Source organism: Herpailurus yagouaroundi, unplaced genomic scaffold (genome assembly GCF_014898765.1).
Source record: "Herpailurus yagouaroundi ecotype Mexico unplaced genomic scaffold, PumYag 207, whole genome shotgun sequence".
NCBI lineage: Eukaryota > Metazoa > Chordata > Mammalia > Carnivora > Felidae > Herpailurus > Herpailurus yagouaroundi.
Genome location: NW_024412438.1, coordinates 5,283,496 through 5,303,006, shown reverse-complemented (window position 1 = coordinate 5,303,006; position 19,511 = coordinate 5,283,496). Strand labels below are relative to the sequence as shown.

The window sequence follows — 19,511 nt, the reverse complement described above, 5'->3', positions numbered from 1 at the left end:
GGGCCCGGGGGCCGCGGGCCTGGGGCGCCCCGGGGCGGTGGGACGGGCCCGGTCGGCCGGAAGCTGGGACGCCCGCGGGCGAGGCTGGAGCCTGGGCCCACCCCCGCGACTCTGAGGTCTTCTTCCTGGTCTCGGGCACCATCTGGGCTGTCCCCTGGGAGGCTCTAAGACCCTTCTGTAGGCCTCGGCGCCCGAGGGAAAACGTTCCCGTCCCTGGACCGACTTCCTTGCTCGACTCCTTTCGTGTGCACCCACGACAAAGGAGAAAGATGAGGCAGAATTGGAAAAGGGAAATAGCAAAGAAAGGACATTTCTTTCTTTTTTTTTTTTTTCAAGTTTATTTATTTTTGAGCGAGTGTGTGAGCAGGGGAGGAGCAGAGAGGGAGGGAGAGAGAGTGAATCTCAAGCAGGCTCTGTGCTGTCAGTGGAGCCTGATGCGGGGCTCAACGCAGGCTCAAACTCGCCAGCCGTGAGATCTGAGCGGAAACCAAGAGTCACCAAGAGTCAGACTCCTAACTGACTGAGCCACCCAGGTGCCTCCAAAAGGGGGGCATTTCTTGAAAGGAATCCCTTCTTGACTATCCGTGGCCTGAGCTTTCGTGCAGCCTTCTGGCTGCCCTGTGCAAGTAGAGACCTGGTGGGCCCCAGCTCAGGGATGGGAGGGGGAGAGCTGCTTTCCTGCCTCAAGGCATCTGGTTGGCTTCTTCCTGAACTCACCTTGAACTCCTCTGCCCCCAGCCCTACTGGCCTCCCTTCTGTTTTCTGTTTCTTGAATGCACCAGAGTTATTTTCAACTTAGAACCCTCATTGTTTACTTAGCCTGGATCCTCTTGGCCCACAACCCCTGTGCTATCAGAATGCTCTTCTAACCTCATGGGAGGGTAGGACACAAAGTGATGTAGGAAACACACACACACAAATTAAATTATCTTACTGCCTACAACCCACTGACAAACGACCTTCCTCTAGGAATTCAGCTGCCTCAATGATGACACTTTGCTCAGGCGAAAGGCAACCTTAGCTTAACATTATCCCCACCCCCAGGATCCTGTAAGTCTACTTTAACATATAAAAACTCCTTTGGAAACTTACTTTACCTCTACCCCCCAAGATACCTGTTAACAATCATCCTTTAAGCATATGGCCCACTGATACACACTGAAGGGGCTCGTGACTGGCCAAATGGTAATAAACGACCTTTTCCTAACAACAGCTAGGCTTCCAGGTCCTGGGAACCTTGCTTCCAAAATTCCTGAGACTCACTTTGACCCTAACCCCCTCCCAACCTGAAGGTATATAATCAGTCACAGTCACCCATCACAACCCCAGTGCAGCTCTTTCTGCCCATGGGTCCTGTCTGTGTGCTTTACTAAAACCACTTTTAGGGGCACCTGGGGGGGCTCAGTCAGTTGACTATCTGACTCTTGATCTTGGCTCAGGTCATGATTTCACGGTCCTGAGATGGAGACCCTCCTTAGGCTCTGTGCTAACAGTGCCAGGGCCTGCTTAGGATTCTCTCTCTCCCTCCCTCTTTCTCTGCCCCTCCCCAACTTGCCCTCTCTCAAAAATAAATCAACTTAAAAAAAAGTTTTTCCTTTTTTTTATGTTTATTTATTTTTCTTTTTTTTAATGTTTAAATTTTTTTTTAATGTTTACTCTTGAAGGAGAGAGAGAGAGAGGAGAGAGAACGTGAGTGGGGCAGGGGCAGAGAGAGAGGGAGACACAGAATTCGAAGCAGGCTCCGGGCTCTGAGCTGTCAGCACAGAGCCCGATGCGGGGCTCGAACTCACCATCTGTGAGATCATGACCTGAGTGAAGTTGGTTGCCCAACTGACTGCCACCCAGGCGCCCCAGTGTTTATTTATTTTTGAGAGAGCACGAGAGAGAGAGAGAGAGAGAGAGAGAGAGAGAGAGAGAGAGCATGAGTGGGGGAGGAGCAGAGGGAGACACAGAATCCAAAGCAGGCTCCAGGCTCTGAGCTGTCAGCACAGAGCTCGACTCAGGGCAGGGCTCAAACTCTCAAACCGGGAGATCATGACCTGAGCCAAGTCCGAGGCTCAACCGACTGAGCCACCCAGGTGCCTCTGTTTTTTCTTTTTAAGGTAAGCCGTTACATCCAAAGTGGAGCTTGAACTCACAACTCTGAGGTCAAGAGTCTCAGGCTCCATTGACTGAACCAACCAGGTGCCCCTTTACTTTAATTTGATGTGTGATCTTAAGCAAGTCATTTTTCGTCTCAGGAACACGATAAAGTAGGTGAAAGAGGGAAATTAGACTCGCCGACGATGCCAAAGGTTCTTCCCAGCTCTGACATTAATGAAAGCTGACCATATTTTCCACTTAATCATCTCTCCACATGCAACCTGTAGGAAGCCCTTTGAAACCTTCCTTGCTCTAGGAAAGATCCAGGCAGGGGAAGCTCTGCTCTCCTTAGAGCTCTGCATCAGTCCAGGAAGCCTGCTTTTTCTCCTGACGACTTGAGCAGGATGCAGGAAGATGAGCAGGAAATCTGAGAAAGTGCAAACAAGCGAGTACAAAGAACTTGGGTTCAGGCGTCCAAACCTTGGTCCTACTTACAGAGTAACCTCGAGAAAGTAACTTCTCTCTTCCAGCTATGACTTGCTATGAGAATTATGAGTGATATGAAAACGCCTGACCGTCTAATAGGTACTCGATAACTATGGATCCTGCTCCTGTTTTTACCCTCAGCACATTCCAATTTTCATGAGAAATATCAGTTTGAGATCTGGATCCACACCCCAAACTGTCCTGCTTTTCTCAGGGAGCTACCCTTTTTCCGAAGCACTACTGGGGATGCAGGCAGACAAAAATCATAGCTGTAGCTCCATTGTAGCTCCATTGCTAAATTTGAAATGAATTCCTCCTGGCCCTTCAGTCACAAGGCCAACAATCCTGAGCTTCGGTATTGCCACGTTGCGATCATGGATCTCTGTCTCTTCGTCGGTGAAGTTAGGGAAAGGTTACCTGCCCTGTCTCCTTCGGGGCTGTTGTGGATTAAATGCGAGAACAGCGTTTATGAAAACATTTTGTAAACTATACGAATGCTGTTGGTAATTATACCCTCCGTTGGCCCACAGTCCAGCGTGTGCAGCCGCTGTTCTTTTTCAGCAGCCCGGCGCGCAGACGGGATTTGCGACACTCTCCGCGCGCTCAGAGCTCCTACTTGGGCCAACAGGTCGTTCCCCGTCGCCCGGCTCGGAACCTGGGCCCGGGAGCCAGGCAGCCGCTCCCGCCGCGGCCCCGGCCCCGGCCCCCCGGCGCCGGGCTCGCGGCCTCCCTCCCGCCTCCCTCCCGCCTCCCTCCCGCCTCCGCGGTGCCCCGCCCCCTTGGCAGCCCTCTGGCCACCCGGGGAGCAGCCTGCCTCGAGTCGGCGCTCCCATTGGCTCGATACCCTGCCCTTCAAACCCCTGGCGTCCCATCAGAGTCCAGAGTGGAAAGAGCGCCTCGGAGCGGGGGAGGGGAGCCCTTGGCGAGACTCGGGCCGTCGGGTTGCGGCCTTCCCACAGTGTCTTGTCTTCACCCTGCCGGGCTCTCGTCTTACGCAACTCACGGCCGGAGAGCTGGCACTTGGTGTGCTCCGGTCACAGCCATCGCCGTCCTTCCCTGAGGAGCCCGTCCAAACCCTCAGGAAGACTCGCTGTCGCTAGCAGAAACTGAGGCCCGAAGGGCGAGGCTGGCTGTGTCTTGCTCAAGGCCGGTTTGCGGACGCCTAGCCTCCCGGCCCCCAGCTCGAAGACGCGGGCCCGCCGTGGCCCCTGGCCAGGCGCCAGCCACTCTGCAGTGTCCGGGGTCAGGCCGGGGGCGGGGCTTGGCTGGGCTGGTCCAGGATGCGAGATCCTGGAGGAAAGAAGCGCGGTGGTGGCCTTTCGGGCGGCCGGCGGGCTGGGCCTCTGGGAACAGGTAACGCTGAGGCGGGCCGTTCATCTGAGCCAGACGTCAGGCCGCCGGAGGCGAGATCCCCGGGGGCAGGTGAGGCAGGGAGAGGGTGGAAGGAGGAGCGGGGAACCCAGGAGCTGGGGGGAGGGCGCCCTCACCCTGGTCCCGCTCTCTCTGCAGAATGGACTTCCGAACCCCCGACCTGCTGGATGCGTGGCTGGAGTCCCCAGAAGATGTTTTCTCAACAGGGACCTTCCCGGAGCCGGGACTGCACGGCCCAGCTCCGGAGGCCCCGGGGACGAAGCTCCAAGAACAGGGGCTGCGAGGCTGGGAGCCCAGTGGGGGCCGTGGCTGTGTGAGTGGGAGAGATGCCGGTGGGGTGGGCGGAGGCGCGGCTGTGATGAGGGGCCCGTCAGGCTTCAGCCTCCACTTGGAGACGTCTGAAGGCCAAGCCCCTAAAGGACATGTGATCTGTAACCATCCCCGTGTCCGAGGACACAAGGGACTGAAGAGGCCAGATGCAGGTTAGCACTCTGCAATTCTCTGTACACATAGACTCCCTCTGGTACTGCAGGGCCTTCGAGACAGTGAGCCTGAAGACTTCCTGAAACTTTTCATTGACCCCAATGAAGTGTACTGCTCAGGAGCCTCTGCTAGCAGCGACAGTGGCCATCCGTCTGAGGACCCTGGCCGTCCAGACAGGCCTCCCGCCCCTCAAGCACCCAGTCCCCCTGCTCTCTATGAGGTGGTCTATGAGGCAGGGGCCCTGGAGAGGACGCAGGGGGAAGCTGGGCCAGCTGGAGGGTTCATCTCTCTCCAGCCAGGTCAGTGCTCCTGGTGGAAAGGGGACAGTGGCCTTTCAGGCCCAGCCCTAGTCCTGGGGCGAGGGGTTTTCCCAGCCTGTGCCTCCAGCCAGGCCCTGCTGCCGTGGGGGTGTGCCCTTCGTCTCCTTTACTCCTAGCCACCTGGGTCTCCCTCAGGTCAGCGGAGCCCACAACTGACGGTGCCTGATGTCCGCGTGGTCTGCGAGCTGCCCTGTGATGCTCACGACACCCTGCCCGGAGCAGGCACTGTAAACCCAGTGCCTCCTGCGACCCTGGTGAGTTTGGCCAGCCAGATCCAGTACTCCTGGATACAAAGACAGGCACCCACACAGATGGGGAAGGAGGCTGCGGGAGGGGGAAACTGATGCTAATCTCTTTGTCCCAGTTTTTGTGGCATTGGGCCTGAAGACCAGGGAGGCATGGGTGATTCTAAGTGCAGAAAAGGGCAAGGAAGACAGAAACCCTTGGGGGCAAGGTGGCGATGACTCGGTTAAGGAGAAAGTGGGGTGAGGGAGGCTGGAGACAGGGTCCGGGAGAAAGGCCAGAACGTATGTGCACTTTGCTCAGCATGGCCATTGTTTCAGCCTGGGGTCTGCACATGGAGGGGGCAGGCTGCCTGGGATCCCAGCTGGTGACTGGCACAGGGTGTGGGGCACAAGTGACCTGTTCCCACTGGAAGCACCATGCGGCCACACCCACAGCCCAGGGCCACAGCACAGTGGGCAACACTCAGCTGCCTCCCTCAGGCTGGCTAGACTGGTTCCTGCAGTGGGGGGCGAGGAAGGGGTCTTGCTCAGTCACTGTCTGACGACAGAGCTGCTTGTGGGCAAAGGGTTCTGGCCTCCCTGCAAGCCTGGAAGAAGCTGGCACCAGAATCCACACCAAACATCTCCGAATCGGGCTGAGGGACCTTAGGAAGTCCGATGCTTCTAAGCTTGCATTCGCATCAAAACACTGGGGAGTTTGTGGCTTCAGGGGAGCAGGAAGGGATAATCAGGAAAAGGCAGAAAGACAAAAAATGGTTTGGCTAAAAGCCAAAGATCATCAGGAGTCAAAAGCAAAATCAAATTCCTCTTTTTTTTTTTTAATTTTTTTTTTCCAACATTTATTTATTTTTGGGACAGAGAGAGACAGAGCATGAACTGGGGAGGGGCAGAGAGAGAGGGAGACACAGAATCGGAAACAGGCTCCAGGCTCTGAGCCATCAGGCCAGAGCCTGACGCGGGGCTCGAACTCACGGACCGCGAGATCGTGACCTGGCTGAAGTCGGACGCTTTAACCGACTGCGCCATCCAGGCGCCCCATCAAATTCCTCTTAAGTCAAAGTGAAGCATAAATCTTTCAAGGAGTACCAGAACTGCGGGTTACTCTGTCGGCAGGCTCAGGCTAACCAGACGCCCCCTACCTCCCCACAGACCGTGTTAGGAGAAGTTGTTCAGTCTGGTGGCCCTTGGGGAGTTCTTTGACAGGGGACAGAGCTTCCATCTAGAAAGTGGGGCTCAGACCCTGGGGGAAAATGGGCCACTGCCCCAGGGAGCTCCCGGTGGTTGACCCTGACTGGACATCGCACTCTGCCAGATGGAAGTTAACGGCAAAAGCGAACCATTCTAAGCAAACCTTACCTTAGTGAGTTGCTGCCTGCCTTCTTCAGATATCCTGAAGGTTTGGGGACCAGAACCGGCCCTCCCTAGCTTGCTCAGAGTCCTGAAGTCCTAAGCCTGGGGGCAAAGGACATATCACAACCCCTCTTCTCTCCCTTCTCAGCCCCAGGAGGCCCCAGACAGAGCCCGTCTGAATTAAGGCCCCTTCGCCCCTCCTCACTTCACGGTTACGTATTCCTCTCCAGAAGGCACGCAGGGAGCAGCCTTGTGTGATGGGAAAGACAGGACCCTCCCCCACTGTCCTCTCACCCTCTCCTGTTCTCCACCAGCTGCCCTGTCAGACCTTGTTCCTGACAGAAGAGGAGAAGCGTCTGCTGGGGCAGGAAGGGGTTTTCCTGCCCGCACACCTGCCCCTCACCAAGGTAACATGCTTCCCCAAAGGGTATCCCAACACAGCAGCCCCATCCTGGCCTCTGAAGAGCCAGGCCACAGAGGCTAGTGGGGCGCTGAGGGAGGTTAAGGGCCCAGGACTGACACCCCCGGGCCTCCAGGCAGAGGAGAGGGTCCTCAAGAAGGTCAGGAGGAAGATCCGGAACAAGCAGTCAGCTCAGGACAGTCGGCAGCGGAAGAAAGAGTACATCGATGGGCTAGAGAGCAGGTATGTCTGGACATCGGTGTCCAGCTCTCCGTGGGCCCTGTGTGGGCCTCCTTACCAGGGCAGGCAGGCCAGGGCCCACAGGATTGCAGAGCTTTGTCCCACCTGTCCACACACCCTAGGGCCGCTGCCTGCTCTGCACAGAACCAGGAACTGCAGAAAAAAGTCCAGGAGCTGGAGAGGTGCAACGTGTAAGTGCATACATAACCTGCTCCTCTGGGGAGGGCGGGCCCAGGTAGGGGCTGGGGGGAGCTCCCCGGGGGGGGGGGAGGTAGGCAGGAGGGGGTTGGCGTCAGGGCTACCATTCTCGCGCCCTGACTTCCGGTGCTGGTGCCGGAGCCCTGACTCTCCACTCTGCCTCCCCAGCTCCCTGGTAGCTCAGCTCCGCCAGCTGCAGCTGCTGGCTGCCCGGACCTCCGACAAAGCTGCCCAGACCAGCACTTGTGTCGTGGTCAGTCTGCTGCCCGACCCCCTGACGTCCACCATCTTTTGCCTCCATCCCGACACCCCCGGCCCTGACCACACCCGCCTTCCCATCCCTGATGACTCCAACCGCTCTCTATTCATTCTGCCCTTGGCTCCCTGCCTTTGTCCCCACAGCCCAAAGGACCTTTTGTTTTCTCCAGATCCTTCTTTTTTCCCTGGCTCTAATCATCCTGCCCAGTGTCAGCCCCTTTCAGGGTCTCCGGGAGGCTGGGCCTGAGGATTACCAGCCTCATGGAGGTGAGGCAAGGGCAGGGGGGAGCTGTTTTTCAGGGTAGTCAAGATGGGGGAGGGAAGTCCTGTCCTCTAGGATCCCCCACCGAAGGGAACACTCTATTACTGCCCTTCTTCCTCCACCCACAGTGGTTTCCAGAAATATCCTAAGTCACAAGGACATGACAGAAGGTTTGGAGACCACAGTAGTAGAGTCCAGACCGGGGGGGCCACTTAAGACCAAGGGTGAAAATGGCTCAACAAGGACACTGCTTGAGAAGATGGGAGGGAAGACAGGCTCCAATGGGCACGCAGGAGCTGTGCTGCATGCAGAAGAGATGTGAACCCACCTGCTTCCCGGCCACAAGAGGGAATCCAGGATCCCTTGTGGCTCTTGTTCCCCCTGGGTTTCCCATTCAGTATTCTTTGGCTTCAAGGGTCTGAATCATTTCTGGACGTCCTAAGTGTCTGTACCCTGAGGCACAGGCTACATGACGCATTTCAAATACTTTATACATCTGCAACTTTATTTCTTCTTTGGGGTTAGGGTTGAGGGGAAACAGGTTTTGGCTGAGAAATAAACTTTTTTGCTGAAATTGTATCCTGAAAGTTTTAAATAAGTAGCAGGAGAAGAAGATAGGTAGTCGGTAACCTGGGGCGTAAAGTTGCCACCGTTTCCATGCCTGCTGCCATGACTTCCGGTCCCAAACCAAATTACAATAGGGAAGGGAACCATGCTACTTACTTTGCTGGTTAATGATCTAGACAGGAAACGCAGAAAGGGGCGCCACCACCAGTCTCCCAGAATAAGGGGCACAAGTCTCTGTCTGAGGCAGGGTCCCTAAAGACCCCTGTCAAAGGGCAGAAGGTCACTATATGGACTCGATTTGCTTCCGGACCTTTTCCAGAGCTTTTCTGTCCAGCTGTCGCTGACGAACGATGACAAGGCAAGCGAAGACCAAGGCCACACCCACGACAGCCCCTTCAAATTTCCAGAATAAGTGCTGCTCCATCAGAGCTGAGCGGCAGCTAAGGGCAGGAAGAAACAGTTATTCCCAGGGAACGCTGGACAACCTCTCCCTCTCATCGCCCTTCTACTGAAGCCCCACCAAGACACATCTGGCGGGAAAAGAGAGAGCTACTGGAAGCCTTCTAACGTGTTCACCGCACACAAATCCCACTCAAATATATCATCCGGCTTCTTTCTGGTGTGGTCATGAACAGAGCTGGCATTAACCCGCACGATAGGACCAGTGATCCAGAAACAGAACTGGGACTTGGGTTCACATACTTTGCCCCCCTTCCAATATGCCAGGCTACCTCCAGAGGGACAGAAAGACCTGGGTGAACTACCTAAAATCACAGGAACAAAGGAGCTGACCTAGGTTTCAAGAAGAGAAATGGTACTTGCCTTTTCAACTCATTTCTCTTGGATGAACTGCATGTGATTTTCTCCACGTACCCTGTGGAACCACACTCAGGAGTGGTCTTCTGTCAGGAGAAAAGAACCAAAGAACAGGTCACGAAAGGGCAGCAGCAAAAGCATGAGGAGTGTCACTCAGAAGGGGCAGGTGCCCAACTGGTATGGCTCCAAGCTGGTGGTCAACAGAGAACCAACAAGGGTTCTGATGGGGATGCTGGATGTGCCGGAGGCATGAGAAATGCATTAAAAAGAACACCTCAGGGGCAGGTTCCAGAGCCTGCTGGATTAAAAATGATCATGACTGGGGCACCCGGCTGGCTCAGTGGGTGGACCCTGCGATTCGTGATCTCAGGGTTGTGAGTTCCAGCCCCAAGCTGGGCACCGAGATTTCTTCCTTTTCTTTTCTTTCTTTCTTTTTTATGAATAGGACTATTAGATGAACGTTGCCATTGACTTAGAAAGGAAAGGGCACATTTTAAGGGGGAAACAAGTTCCAATGTGGACATACACTGAAACTGCAAGAACACAAAGACGACGCAAAGTCCCATTTCCTAAAACCGAGAGGGACTAGATATGACAAAAACGGGACAACAGATACTCACAGCCTGGAAATTAGAGCACGGAGCACATTCTTCTGCCACCACAAACTCTTCCACCAGCCAGCACGGCAAATTTGAGGTGCTCACTAAAAGGGGAGAGAAATGCCAGCCCCAGCCCCAGAAGGTATTTCCCCCAAAGGTTCCGCCCATCCGACTTCCCAGCACAGCTAAAAGCCTTCATTTCGCGTGGCGCCACCCCTTCCCATCCCACCGGTGCTCCCGGTAAGGGGAGGACGTCAAAAGAAAACAGAACTATGGGGGTGTCGGGTTACCACACCAGCACCCACCTGACAGCTTCTCCGCCCGCACCGGAGCCTCGGCTTGGCTGCAGCGACAGGGAGGGAGGAAGGGTGGGGGTGGGGAGGCAAGAGTCAGAAGCCGGCAAACAGGGAACTCCCGACCTCCGCGGAGCCTGCTCCCGGACTCCGTCCCCCCCAGGGGCGTGGACGAGGCGATCCTCCCGCCCCCTCCACTTCCCAGCCCTCAGCCTCTCCTTACCAGAGCTTCAAGGTGAAAGCGCAGAGCAACCAGCACAGGTGGCTGCCCTGGGGGAGGCTACGCCTCCCTGCGCCTGTAGGCATGGGGTGCTCGGGGTCGCGCCTTTGGGGACGGAGGGACTGGCCTCGCGCCCCGTCGGAGCGCTGACACTGCAGCCCTCGGGAGGTTCCAGATCAGGGCTGAGAGGTGCTGGAATTGCCTGTCAGGGCAGAGGCTTTATTGGGACGTCCCCATGGCCACGGCAAGAAAAGCCGACACGCATTTGCGGGGCTGGGCCGTGAGCTCACTTCTTCGGACCCCCTCGGCCCTCGGGAGAGGCCGAGGGACGTACGGCCTAGCACCCCGTCACCTCCGGGGCCGTCCCTGCCGCGGCCATCTTGCCCCGCGGAGGATACCGGGACCGCGGGGGATGCCGGGACCGCGGAGGGTTCCAGCGGCTCTTCCGGTCGGCGCAGGCGCGCGGGTTGTGGCCGCCGGGACTCGTCGTCTGGGCAGGTGGCCCTCGGTCTCCGCTCCGTGCGACTCGGGCTTCCGGCGTCGAGCTCGGCGCGCCGCGGCCTGACGGTCCTGCTGGCGAGGCTCGTCTGGCTTCTCGGTTCGTGGCTCCCGGGCTGTCGCCTGGTGGCCCCTTCTGGGCTGGGGAGCAGCGCCACGGGAGGAACAACGCGTCGTGCTCCCAGGACTTTGCCGCCTCGGAAAAGCCTGGGATTCACCATCTAGCTACCGCTTGACACCCGTCCTGCCCCGGTGGCCCCGGGAGGGAGGCGACACTGCACTTTCTCCTCCCGAGCCCCACGGTGCACCGATCTATTATGTCGCCTTCGCGCGTGTTAATTACTTTTTAAGTTGTTTTTAATAATCTCTGCGCCCGACGTGCGGCCTCAGTTTACAGCCCCATCGCGTGTTAATTTACAACAACCCCGCCCCGCGTTGGTGCTTTGAACGAGCTCCTCGGGTCCTAGCTCGCCCGGCTGCCGCCTGTTGGGATCGTCATTCGTGCGGGGAGGACATTGGAAGTCGCAGAGAGGAGTCGGGACTTTAGGACCCTCTCGGCATTCTCTGTAGAACAGAAATGCTAATGTGCATTTTCTAGGGTTTTTTGTCGAGATACGAATGAAATGAAATGTGTAGTAAAGTATTTCCTTTATTCTCTAATTGCATCGCGTCACATTACTGTCATAGTTTTTGAATCCAACATTTAGGTCGTTTTGATTTTCAGTATTCCTGAGGAGTCAGAGTTGGTTATCAGTCCCATTTTATGAGTAAGCTCAGGGTATAAGGGATTGTCCAAGGTCACCCAGCGAGTGAGTGGGAGACCTAAGGCGTGAGCCCCAGACGTTCAGCTCCAAGTCCAAAGATTCACCCCTACTTTCTCCATCCCCATGGAGTTAACCCTGGATATGTATCCAGAACGCAGAGACTTGCCCCACACTCTTGCTTTACCGTGTGGCATTAGTTATTATCTAACTCTGCCCATATTTTCATCCTAGTTTTACACACATACAGGTCTACAGCCTCCCAGACAACTGGACCGTGTGAGTTCAAGGAGATACTTAAATTCACATAAAGGAGGTCACTAATAGTAATCTGTCCCCCGCTTCTCAAGATGAAAGGGCTCATCCCCAGACTTTTGTTAACGCCACCCCACATTCTCCTCTCCCAAGAAGCGTTCCTGGCCTAAATATAACAGCTACTCCCACGACCCCAGGGCTACAGTACTTTATTTTAGGATTACAATTTATGGGTGCAATGTCCCATAAATTCTGACTTCCCATCGGGAGTAAAGCTGGCTGCTCAAGAACAGGAGCCGTCAGACTGGAAAGCCCACTGCACAGGAGTTGAACAAAAAACCGTGAGGACTGGGGCGCCTGGGTGGCGCAGTCGGTTAAGCGTCCGACTTCAGCCAGGTCACGATCTCGCGGTCCGTGAGTTCGAGCCCTGCGTCAGGCTCTGGGCTGATGGCTCGGAGACTGGAGCCTGTTTCTGATTCTGTGTCTCCCTCTCTCTCTGCCCCTCCCCCATTCATGCTCTGTCTCTCTCTGTTCCAAAAATGAATAAACGTTGAAAAAAAAAATTAAAAAAAAAAAGATTAAAAAAAAAAAACCGTGAGGACTGAGCTTTACTTTTCTGTGACTACTTGCTCATTCCCCTACGTTACTATTTGTGCGGGTCAGTAGTTGTGCGCTACCAAAGTAGGTGTGGGTGTTTTCCAGTGGCTTTTAGCTGTAGGAAAAGTCTTGGCTGAAACCTTCTAGCATGCTGTTACTCCTTATGAAACCCTACCATGTCTCTGGACAGGCGAGGGTCCAAAGCTCTCCCATCCACTCGCTTTACCAAGCAACAATAAGCCTCCACACTGAAACTGGCTTTTAAAATCTTTGCTCTGGGGTATGGTGAAGGTTAGTCAGTGTTCTTCCTGGGATTCACGAAATGTAAGTCTTTCCTCATAACCTTGAGCAAATTACGTTCGCTGGGTCGTTGACTACAGAGCTCAGACATGATCCAGGTAAGATCTTCACCCCATGGAAGCTCGGTACCTAACACATTTTTCCGACCACACCACAGTTCTCCTCCCAGCACGGCCAGGCCCTTTCCTGGTGTTGCGTTTTACCGACAAGAAACAGCAGCACAGAAAGCCTTGCTGCTGACCCCAGGGTCATGCCATCCACTTCCACGCCACAGGCATGGGGATTTCTTAAATGCCTTGAACTTCAGATCTGCGAATTACACTCCTAATGGTATTTTGCCTAAACCAAATCTGATATGTTCATTAATCCTGTTAAAAGGTCCTGTGAGAGAAGTTTGCTGTTTCGATACTGTGGTGTAAGGGTCAAAAGGGGGCTGTGGGTCAAGGTGGTAGTTCTTTGGCATGCCAGTAGTTTGGCCTCTTTGTTGTGCAGTATTTAGGAGCAGTATGTGTTAAAATTTGCTTGTCCATCACGTAAAGTTCCACCCAAAAGTTATATTATCTTGGCTGTTGTGCTTGGCACATACTAGATGCTCAACAAAGATTTAGGAGTAAATGAGCCTCTTCTGTGCCTCATTTTCCTCCTCTATAAAAGTGGAAAATAACACCTACTAGCCACCTAAAAGGGCTGCTGGCAGAATCAAAGGCGCTTAAAGAAATCATGGGATAAACAACACGAGGTCCTGTTATTTCCTTGAGGCCAGGGCTGTCTCTCCCCTGGGAAGGCCCAAGAAAGAGCCCTTCTGGATACTAGGCAAGGTTCTGCCCATAAGGACCCTCTAATTTCCATCATGGAAAGGATGTCAAGCCCCTCAGGTTCAGAGAAGCTCCTTGCTGTTCTCTCGTCCGTGAAATCGCAGGAAAGGGACAGCTGCACACAGGTCCTGGTGTCACAGGAACCCGGCCAGGTTCCGGCAGCCCAGCCACCTTAGAGGCAGGAATCAGGTTGGTGAGCAGAGAGCAGTTCTGCTGATGAAAGTTACCCAAACCAGGGGACTCTGTGTGGGTGGTGGCCTTTAATGCTGAGAAAGACCACGCAGAGTGGTAGGATCAGAGCTTCAGAGGGATTGCCGAGCCCACCCCTCACTCGGCCCTAAAACCTGATCCGGTAACGACGACGGGCCAACTGTTTATTTACACTTCTGTCTGCCTTACAGGTCCAGGGAGGGCCTGGCGCCCAGGGCCCTTGCTTCCCTCCTCCCTCCCTTCCCGCCCCTCACCTTCTCTGACTTCCTGCCATCTTTCTCCTCCTCGCCTCTCCCTGCCTCTCTATTCTACCTTCTCTCCTCTCACGTTCCTCCTTTTCTTCTGCATTTGCTCCCCGCTCGGCCATCTGCCATCTACCCACCTCTACCCCCTGAGCCCCACCTGCCCGCCCTCGGCCCAGCGTCCAGGCCCAGGTCCTCAGCCGAGGGAGCACCTGCTGCTGCTCTTCTTGTCACAAGCTCTCAGGTCCGTGCCAGGGGGCCTGTGGCTGTTTCCCTAGAGGTGGAAGCGCACTGGGGTCAGGGTGAGAACAGCTGGCCGGGGTCTGAGATTGTACGTTGTTTGAAGGGGCCCCACCCTCGCGGGCCGTGTTAGCACCGCTCCCCTCCTCAGCGTTCACTCCTCACATGACACACACCCACAGCTGTGCTCAGTCCAGCACGACCAACTCACCGATCTCCGGCCTCCTGACTTGAGCAAGATGTCCCGGGCCAGGGAGCTGAAAGCCTGTGGGGGAAAGGAGTGACCGGTCGGAGCAGGTTGGAGGGGACGGTGGCGGCCTAACAGCCGTCTCTGGGAGTGGGGGGCAGGCATGGGGTGTGTCTCACCTCATCCACATTTGTGCTGGATTTGGCACTTGTCTCGAAGAATCGAATCCCATGCTCCCGAGCCAGCTGTGGGGTGGAGAGATGAGACGGGTGGATAAAGGTGGCGGCAGCCCTTGGAGTCCGAACTCGCCTTGGCCGCCCAGCCGGGCCTCACCTGATCGGCCTGCTCCTTCCGCACTCTCCTCTTGGCCTCCATGTCACACTTGTTCCCCAGCAGCAGACGCTGCACCCCTGCAGAGGCATTCTGGGAGCAAAAGGGCAGGAGGAGTAAAGTTGGGTCCTGCTCACCTTCACGGCCCCCTCACCCTCCAGGTTCTACCCAGTCCCCCATCTCTCCAGGATGGTTGTCACCTCTTTGATGCTTTTCATCCAGTTCTGAATGTTCTCGAAGGATTTCTCATCTGTGATGTCATACACTAGGATAATGCCCTGAGAGATGGCAAGAATCCACCATGGAGCCTTGGTCCACATTCCCCTGTTTCTGCTTCCTGCCCCTCCAAGTGACCCTGCAAGCCCTACCCACAAATCTAATCACTAGTCCAGGTGGGGCCCTCCACATCCCACACTATAACCCTGACACCGTCCCTGCCCGACCCTGCGGCCCGTGGTTCTCAGAACCCTGCAGTCTACCGCCTCATCCCTTGTCCAGACCCACACCCCGTACCATGGCCCCGCGGTAGTAGGCGGTGGTGATCGTCTTGAATCGCTCCTGGCCAGCCGTGTCCCTAAGAGGCGGAACGTTTGTGGGGCGGCACAGAGGGAACAGCTCTCCGAAGAGAGAATCCCCCCTGCTAAGAATTTAGCTTCTGCAACAGAGTGGGGGCTGAAAGGAACAGAATCAGAAAACAGTACAGGAGGAAAAGAAGGTAAGACAGCTGGGAACAAGGTCTCGGGTTTATTTGTTGCAGGGTTACTCTGTGCAAGCACTGCTAATCTTCACCCTACACTTGTGAGACACGTTCTACTGTCTACTTATTTTACAAACGGGGACGCAGATTTGGAGAGGCTGAATAACTAATGAAAGTCCTTCCACAGCAGAGCCAGAACTTGAACCACAACCTGCTCTTATCTGTTGCATCTTAACACCTCTTTCAGGCCACCAGCCACTTGCACACCTTCGGAGTCCCGGGCTTCCTGTGACAGCCCAGCCCTCTATCTTCAGCTTTCTGGGCTTGAGGTAATTCAGGGAGCGCACAGAGTCAGGTCTTAGTTCTGCCATTTGCTGCTCACCTGCTTTAATGTCATTTCCACGTGGCAGCCCTGCAGACATTTGTCAAGTTCAGAGAATGCTCTGGAGCCAGGAGAGGCAAGAGAGTTACAAGAAAGCTGAAAATAAATAGTTGAGCGAGCAGGAAGAGGGATGGAAGGACGTCTGAGCAAGGCGACAGGAAATGGAGAAGTACCGGAAGGAGCTGTGGGGAAAGGGAGAGAAATGAGGCAAATGGAAGGGAAAGGGTGACAGGAGGTAAACGAGGGTTTGTGGCCAGCGGTCCCGGGGGTTCACTCACCAGACCTGCAATTTGATCTTCTTCCCCTCTATATCCACAGTGCGGATCTTGAAGTCGATTCCTACGAGTGGAGCATATATATAGATCACTCAGGCTGAGACTCTGCAGGGACGAGGAGGGCGTGCAGGGGAGACCCGGCATGGAGCAGCAGCAGGGCTAGAAACTGTGCAGGGGTCCACTTGGGAAGCAACTTTGTTGCACGTATAAAACTAAGAGACTTTTCTCAAACCTGTATTTGGGTAGCAAGCATCTTGTTTTTACATGGATTTTATGGATGTGGGAGGGGGTAGGTGATGGAAATTCTGCAGGGAGGCTTAAGGCACCTCTTGGATCCACTCAGCCAACCAGGTGACAACTCTCAGAATTCAGTGTCTCCCCCAGGATATTACTTTTAGATTCCTTTTCCTTTCTGTTTTCTTAGAACCACCGTCTACGCTCCAGCCATATAGGATGAAGAGCCAGGAAAAAGGTAGCTGATGCCAGTCTGTGTGAGTTAACTAGTAGGCTGGGCTTGCAAGCAAGAAATCTGAGGATAAGTAAGATTTCTCCTGAGACTGAACTAGGATAGAGAGGCATTTTCCTTCCCTTTTCTAACCAGAATTGTCTTGAGATTCCCCTCGTTTTATTTCCCAGGCCAGAGAAGATGAAGAAAGACAAGAGGGGAGGAGGGGAGGCAGTGTTCTTGGTGGAAACTTGGGCACCTCCCCAGAGCCGGTCGAGAGCCTAGGGAGGAGCCTGAGTCACCAGGCTGACTCAGAGCCCCCAAAAGTTCCCCCACTCCCACCGTCCTTGCCTGGCTGACTGCATATTCACGGTTCCAGTCCTTGGGCCATCCTCCAGCACACCCGGCCACTTTGTTCCACCCCCCACCCCAAACCCCCAGTTCAGTTGAGGGGCAGGGAGACTGGGAAGTAATTTGGTACAGTGGGGATGCAAAGGGGGAGTCGGAAACTCAGCGAGGCAGAAAGAGGCTGGCGGAACTGGAAGCCGCCTTCAGGGAGAGGGGTTACAGGAAATACAGGGAGGTGGGTGGGGGTGGGGGAGAGGAGTGGAGCAGGAAATCGAGAAGGGTTCATGTGCATTTGGGGAGGTGAGGGAGAAGGGTGGTCCCAGGAACCCCAGGAGCTGGCACAACTGAGAAGTTACCTGGAGGCCTCAGACAGTTTAGAGGTTGGGTACCATCCAGAGATATGCTCCACGGATGGGTCTGAGTCAGGGGTTGGGAGGCTAGAGTTCAGAAGCCTCACTCTAAGGGGGGTGGGGGGTGGTAAAGAGTGGGGCCACGAGTAATCTGGGAGCCTGAGGATGAGGTCATGCGGGGATTAGGGGCTCTGGGATACGGCCAGTGGGCTCACCGATAGTGGAGATGTAAGTGTTGTTGAAGTTGTCTTCTGCAAAGCGAATGATCAGACAAGTCTTGCCCACCCCCGAGTCCCCGATCAGCAGCAACTTGAAGAGGTGGTCGTAGGCTTTGGCCATGGCGGACACTGGGGAGCCGGGGGAGGGGTGGGGAAGCTCCGGGCACTGGTAGGCGGGATCGGAGGGCTGGCGGACGGAGCTGCCCGGAGCCCAGGCCAGGAAGTTTTCCTCCCTCTCCGCCCAAGCTCCGGGATAGAGGGGAGGCGGCACTCCTCTGGGCCCCACCCCCTGCCCGCCCACCCCTTTCCTCCCGCGGCGGCGGCGGCGGCGGCAGCCCGGCCTGGCCGGCCTTCTGCTCCCCGGGCCCGAGCTGGCCCGTCTCCCAGGCCATTTCCCACCCACAGCGTCTGGCTCGCCATCACTCCCCTCTTTTGATCTCACTCTGGCAGTCTTAGGCCAGGGAGGCTGGGGTGAATGGAACCAGAGGTTTAACCCAAATGAGCAGAGGAGGACGAGCTCTAGAGGAGTTAGGGGAAAAGGGAAAGTTTTGCGGGAAGAAGGGTGGAGGTGGGGATGGCCCTGGGAGCTGACAAAAATCGGGGGCTGATTCAAGGGACGGAAACCTTGTAGGGGCGGCGCGCGAATTCCGGTGTTGCTGTTCCCAGCCCTCAGTTGGGAGACCAGCTCCGCTTGAAAAGAGCGGGATGCTCTGGAAGACAAGGCTACTTGTTGGGCGGGTCTGCCCCCTGGTGGAGCAGAGTGAACACGCAGCGCCCGCCCGCCCCGCCGCACCCCTCCCTCCGTCTCGACCGAGACACGTTCGGGGTTTCATTAGCAACAGTCCTCCAACAGGGACCGTGTGCGGCAAGACAGAGCTTGGGACTGAAAATGTCTGGCTTCGTTCTTTCGACGAGGCGCGCATGTTGAGAACACAGCGGAGGCCGCGCCCTCATCCCTCGCGGAAAGGCTGTGACGAGGCCACCAGGGCGCTGGAGCGTGGGAACACGGCGATCCGGGCACAGGCTGGCTGTGCCGGTGGAAACACAGCATGCAAAGCGTCTGCGTCTCCGACAGGGGCCAGTCGAGCCGTCCGCGCACAGTGTCCGGGCTGTGCCTCTGCTGGCCCCCTGCCAGCCCCCTTCTGCGCGTCCTCTCGCCTCCCGGTCGGCCTTCCAGCCGTGCCACAAACTCCACGGTTTCCCTAGTTCTTCCCCCGGCCGGGCCGTCTCGCACCCGTCCTTGAAATCACGCTGCCATCCCCCCGAACTGTTCGGACACAAATCTGCCCGTTCTTTTACTTTTTCGTTGGCCGGGATGTGGCCTCCTCAGCCCCGGGGGTTCAGGTCTCCCTCGACTAAGCCCGTGCGCTCAGCCCTTAGCTCTCTCTGGCCGCCTCGCCTCCCCCCTGCTCAGCTACGCCACGCTCCTTCGGCCCCGGGTTTTGGCTTCTCCCAGACAGTCGCACGGTGGACTCCACGTCCTTCAGATTTCGGCCTAAATGTCACTTCCTCACGGGACTTTCTGGGCCGCGAGCGGGGCGCTGAGAACAAAGTGCGCCCGTCCCTCACCGGCGCCAGGCTGCACGACGCCCCGCGGGCGGTACCTGCGCCACAGGAGCAAACACTGTCCCAGGCACGTCTGTGTGTCGCACGGGTCCCAACGCGGCCGTCCCCGCGCGCGCACTGCAGAGGGTGGGCGGTACCGCGCGGGCCGCGAGGGGACGGGGAGGGGGCGACCTGACGGCGGTCATGGATGGACTCGCCGCGGGGAGCACCCGAGTACTTGACGGGACCGCCGTCAGAGGAGAAAGGCCGGGGACACAACAAAAAACCTCACAGCGGTTAAAAGGGTAGGCGAGGAGGTGGGAACCAGGACGAGGGCTTCCGCCGTGTCTACATTCCTGCGGTGTTAACATGGCAAAGGAAACCAGCTGGGGAACACCGAGGAAGTCGAGAAGGGCAGGGCCTGGCTGGGGTCGCGCCGCGGCCCCCTCGGCAGGCCGGGCGGGAGGCGTCCGCTCCAGCCGCAGGCGGCGCGCGGACCCCGGCATGGCGGCCGGGCGCGCGCGCGTCACTTCCGGCGGGTGGCGGATATAAGCGGCAGGATTTCCGCTTTCGCTCCTTTCCGGCGGTGACGACCTGCCCACGAGAACATGCCCGTGAGTTCCTCG

The 19,511-nt window shown here is 56.4% G+C and overlaps 3 protein-coding genes and 1 long non-coding RNA gene across 8 annotated transcripts; 2 read left to right on the top strand and 2 right to left on the bottom strand.

Moving 5' to 3' along the window:
• Positions 1 to 3,472: 3,472 nt before the first annotated feature.
• Positions 3,473 to 8,269, top strand: CREB3L4 (cAMP responsive element binding protein 3 like 4). 2 transcript variants are annotated; one of them, XM_040452866.1, is made up of 10 exons: positions 3,473 to 3,990; positions 4,078 to 4,252; positions 4,472 to 4,721; positions 4,878 to 4,996; positions 6,652 to 6,744; positions 6,874 to 6,980; positions 7,100 to 7,168; positions 7,344 to 7,428; positions 7,604 to 7,700; positions 7,824 to 8,269. In XM_040452866.1, the coding sequence occupies exons 2-10, from the start codon at positions 4,079 to 4,081 to the stop codon at positions 8,015 to 8,017; spliced, it is 1,188 nt and encodes a 395-aa protein (XP_040308800.1). In that variant the 5' UTR covers positions 3,473 to 3,990; position 4,078; the 3' UTR covers positions 8,018 to 8,269. The 2 variants fall into 2 exon arrangements, with proteins under 2 accessions (XP_040308800.1, XP_040308798.1); XM_040452864.1 differs by having other exon boundaries at positions 6,568 to 6,744.
• JTB (jumping translocation breakpoint) lies at positions 8,180 to 10,615 on the bottom strand. The gene is made up of 5 exons (XM_040452871.1): positions 10,194 to 10,615; positions 9,983 to 10,020; positions 9,699 to 9,781; positions 9,085 to 9,164; positions 8,180 to 8,702 (listed from the first exon to the last, which is right to left on the bottom strand). The coding sequence occupies exons 1-5, from the start codon at positions 10,274 to 10,276 to the stop codon at positions 8,546 to 8,548; spliced, it is 441 nt and encodes a 146-aa protein (XP_040308805.1). The 5' UTR covers positions 10,277 to 10,615; the 3' UTR covers positions 8,180 to 8,545.
• A 2,707-nt stretch (positions 10,616 to 13,322) lies between these two features.
• On the bottom strand, positions 13,323 to 17,629 carry RAB13 (RAB13, member RAS oncogene family). Of its 4 annotated transcripts, XM_040452868.1 has the most exons (9): positions 17,338 to 17,629; positions 15,983 to 16,043; positions 15,139 to 15,199; positions 14,826 to 14,903; positions 14,629 to 14,718; positions 14,475 to 14,540; positions 14,320 to 14,373; positions 14,029 to 14,142; positions 13,323 to 13,587 (listed from the first exon to the last, which is right to left on the bottom strand). In XM_040452868.1, exons 1-8 carry the CDS (start codon positions 17,459 to 17,461, stop codon positions 14,065 to 14,067), a joined length of 612 nt encoding a protein of 203 aa, XP_040308802.1. In that variant the 5' UTR covers positions 17,462 to 17,629; the 3' UTR covers positions 13,323 to 13,587; positions 14,029 to 14,064. The 4 variants fall into 4 exon arrangements, with proteins under 4 accessions (XP_040308802.1, XP_040308801.1, XP_040308803.1 ...); XM_040452867.1 differs by lacking the exon at positions 13,323 to 13,587 and having other exon boundaries at positions 13,658 to 14,142; positions 17,338 to 17,628; XM_040452869.1 differs by lacking the exons at positions 13,323 to 13,587; positions 17,338 to 17,629 and adding an exon at positions 15,705 to 15,886 and having other exon boundaries at positions 13,658 to 14,142.
• Positions 15,226 to 16,511, top strand: LOC121015685 (uncharacterized). The gene is made up of 3 exons (XR_005783925.1): positions 15,226 to 15,340; positions 15,510 to 15,651; positions 16,404 to 16,511. It is a non-coding gene; the product is annotated as an uncharacterized LOC121015685 (long non-coding RNA).
• Positions 17,630 to 19,511: the final 1,882 nt, after the last annotated feature.

Excerpts from the sequence above, each read along its gene's own strand:
- CREB3L4 (XM_040452864.1), top strand. The coding sequence starts at position 4,079 with ATGGACTTCCGAACCCCCGACCTGCTGGATGCGTGGCTGGAGTCCCCA. Across the intron at positions 4,253-4,471 it reads CCAGTGGGGGCCGTGGCTGT|GGCCTTCGAGACAGTGAGCC; the intron begins GTGAGTGGGAGA and ends CTGGTACTGCAG. Across the intron at positions 7,429-7,603 it reads AGACCAGCACTTGTGTCGTG|ATCCTTCTTTTTTCCCTGGC; the intron begins GTCAGTCTGCTG and ends TGTTTTCTCCAG.
- JTB (XM_040452871.1), bottom strand. The coding sequence starts at position 10,276 with ATGCCTACAGGCGCAGGGAGGCGTAGCCTCCCCCAGGGCAGCCACCTG. Across the intron at positions 10,021-10,193 it reads GCTTTCACCTTGAAGCTCTG|CCAAGCCGAGGCTCCGGTGC; the intron begins GTAAGGAGAGGC and ends CTGTCGCTGCAG. Across the intron at positions 9,782-9,982 it reads GCGGGCGGAGAAGCTGTCAG|TGAGCACCTCAAATTTGCCG; the intron begins GTGGGTGCTGGT and ends CTCCCCTTTTAG.
- RAB13 (XM_040452868.1), bottom strand. The coding sequence starts at position 17,461 with ATGGCCAAAGCCTACGACCACCTCTTCAAGTTGCTGCTGATCGGGGAC. Across the intron at positions 15,200-15,982 it reads AAGATCAAATTGCAGGTCTG|GGACACGGCTGGCCAGGAGC; the intron begins GTGAGTGAACCC and ends TCCGCCTCTTAG. Across the intron at positions 14,374-14,474 it reads CCAGCACAAATGTGGATGAG|GCTTTCAGCTCCCTGGCCCG; the intron begins GTGAGACACACC and ends TTTCCCCCACAG.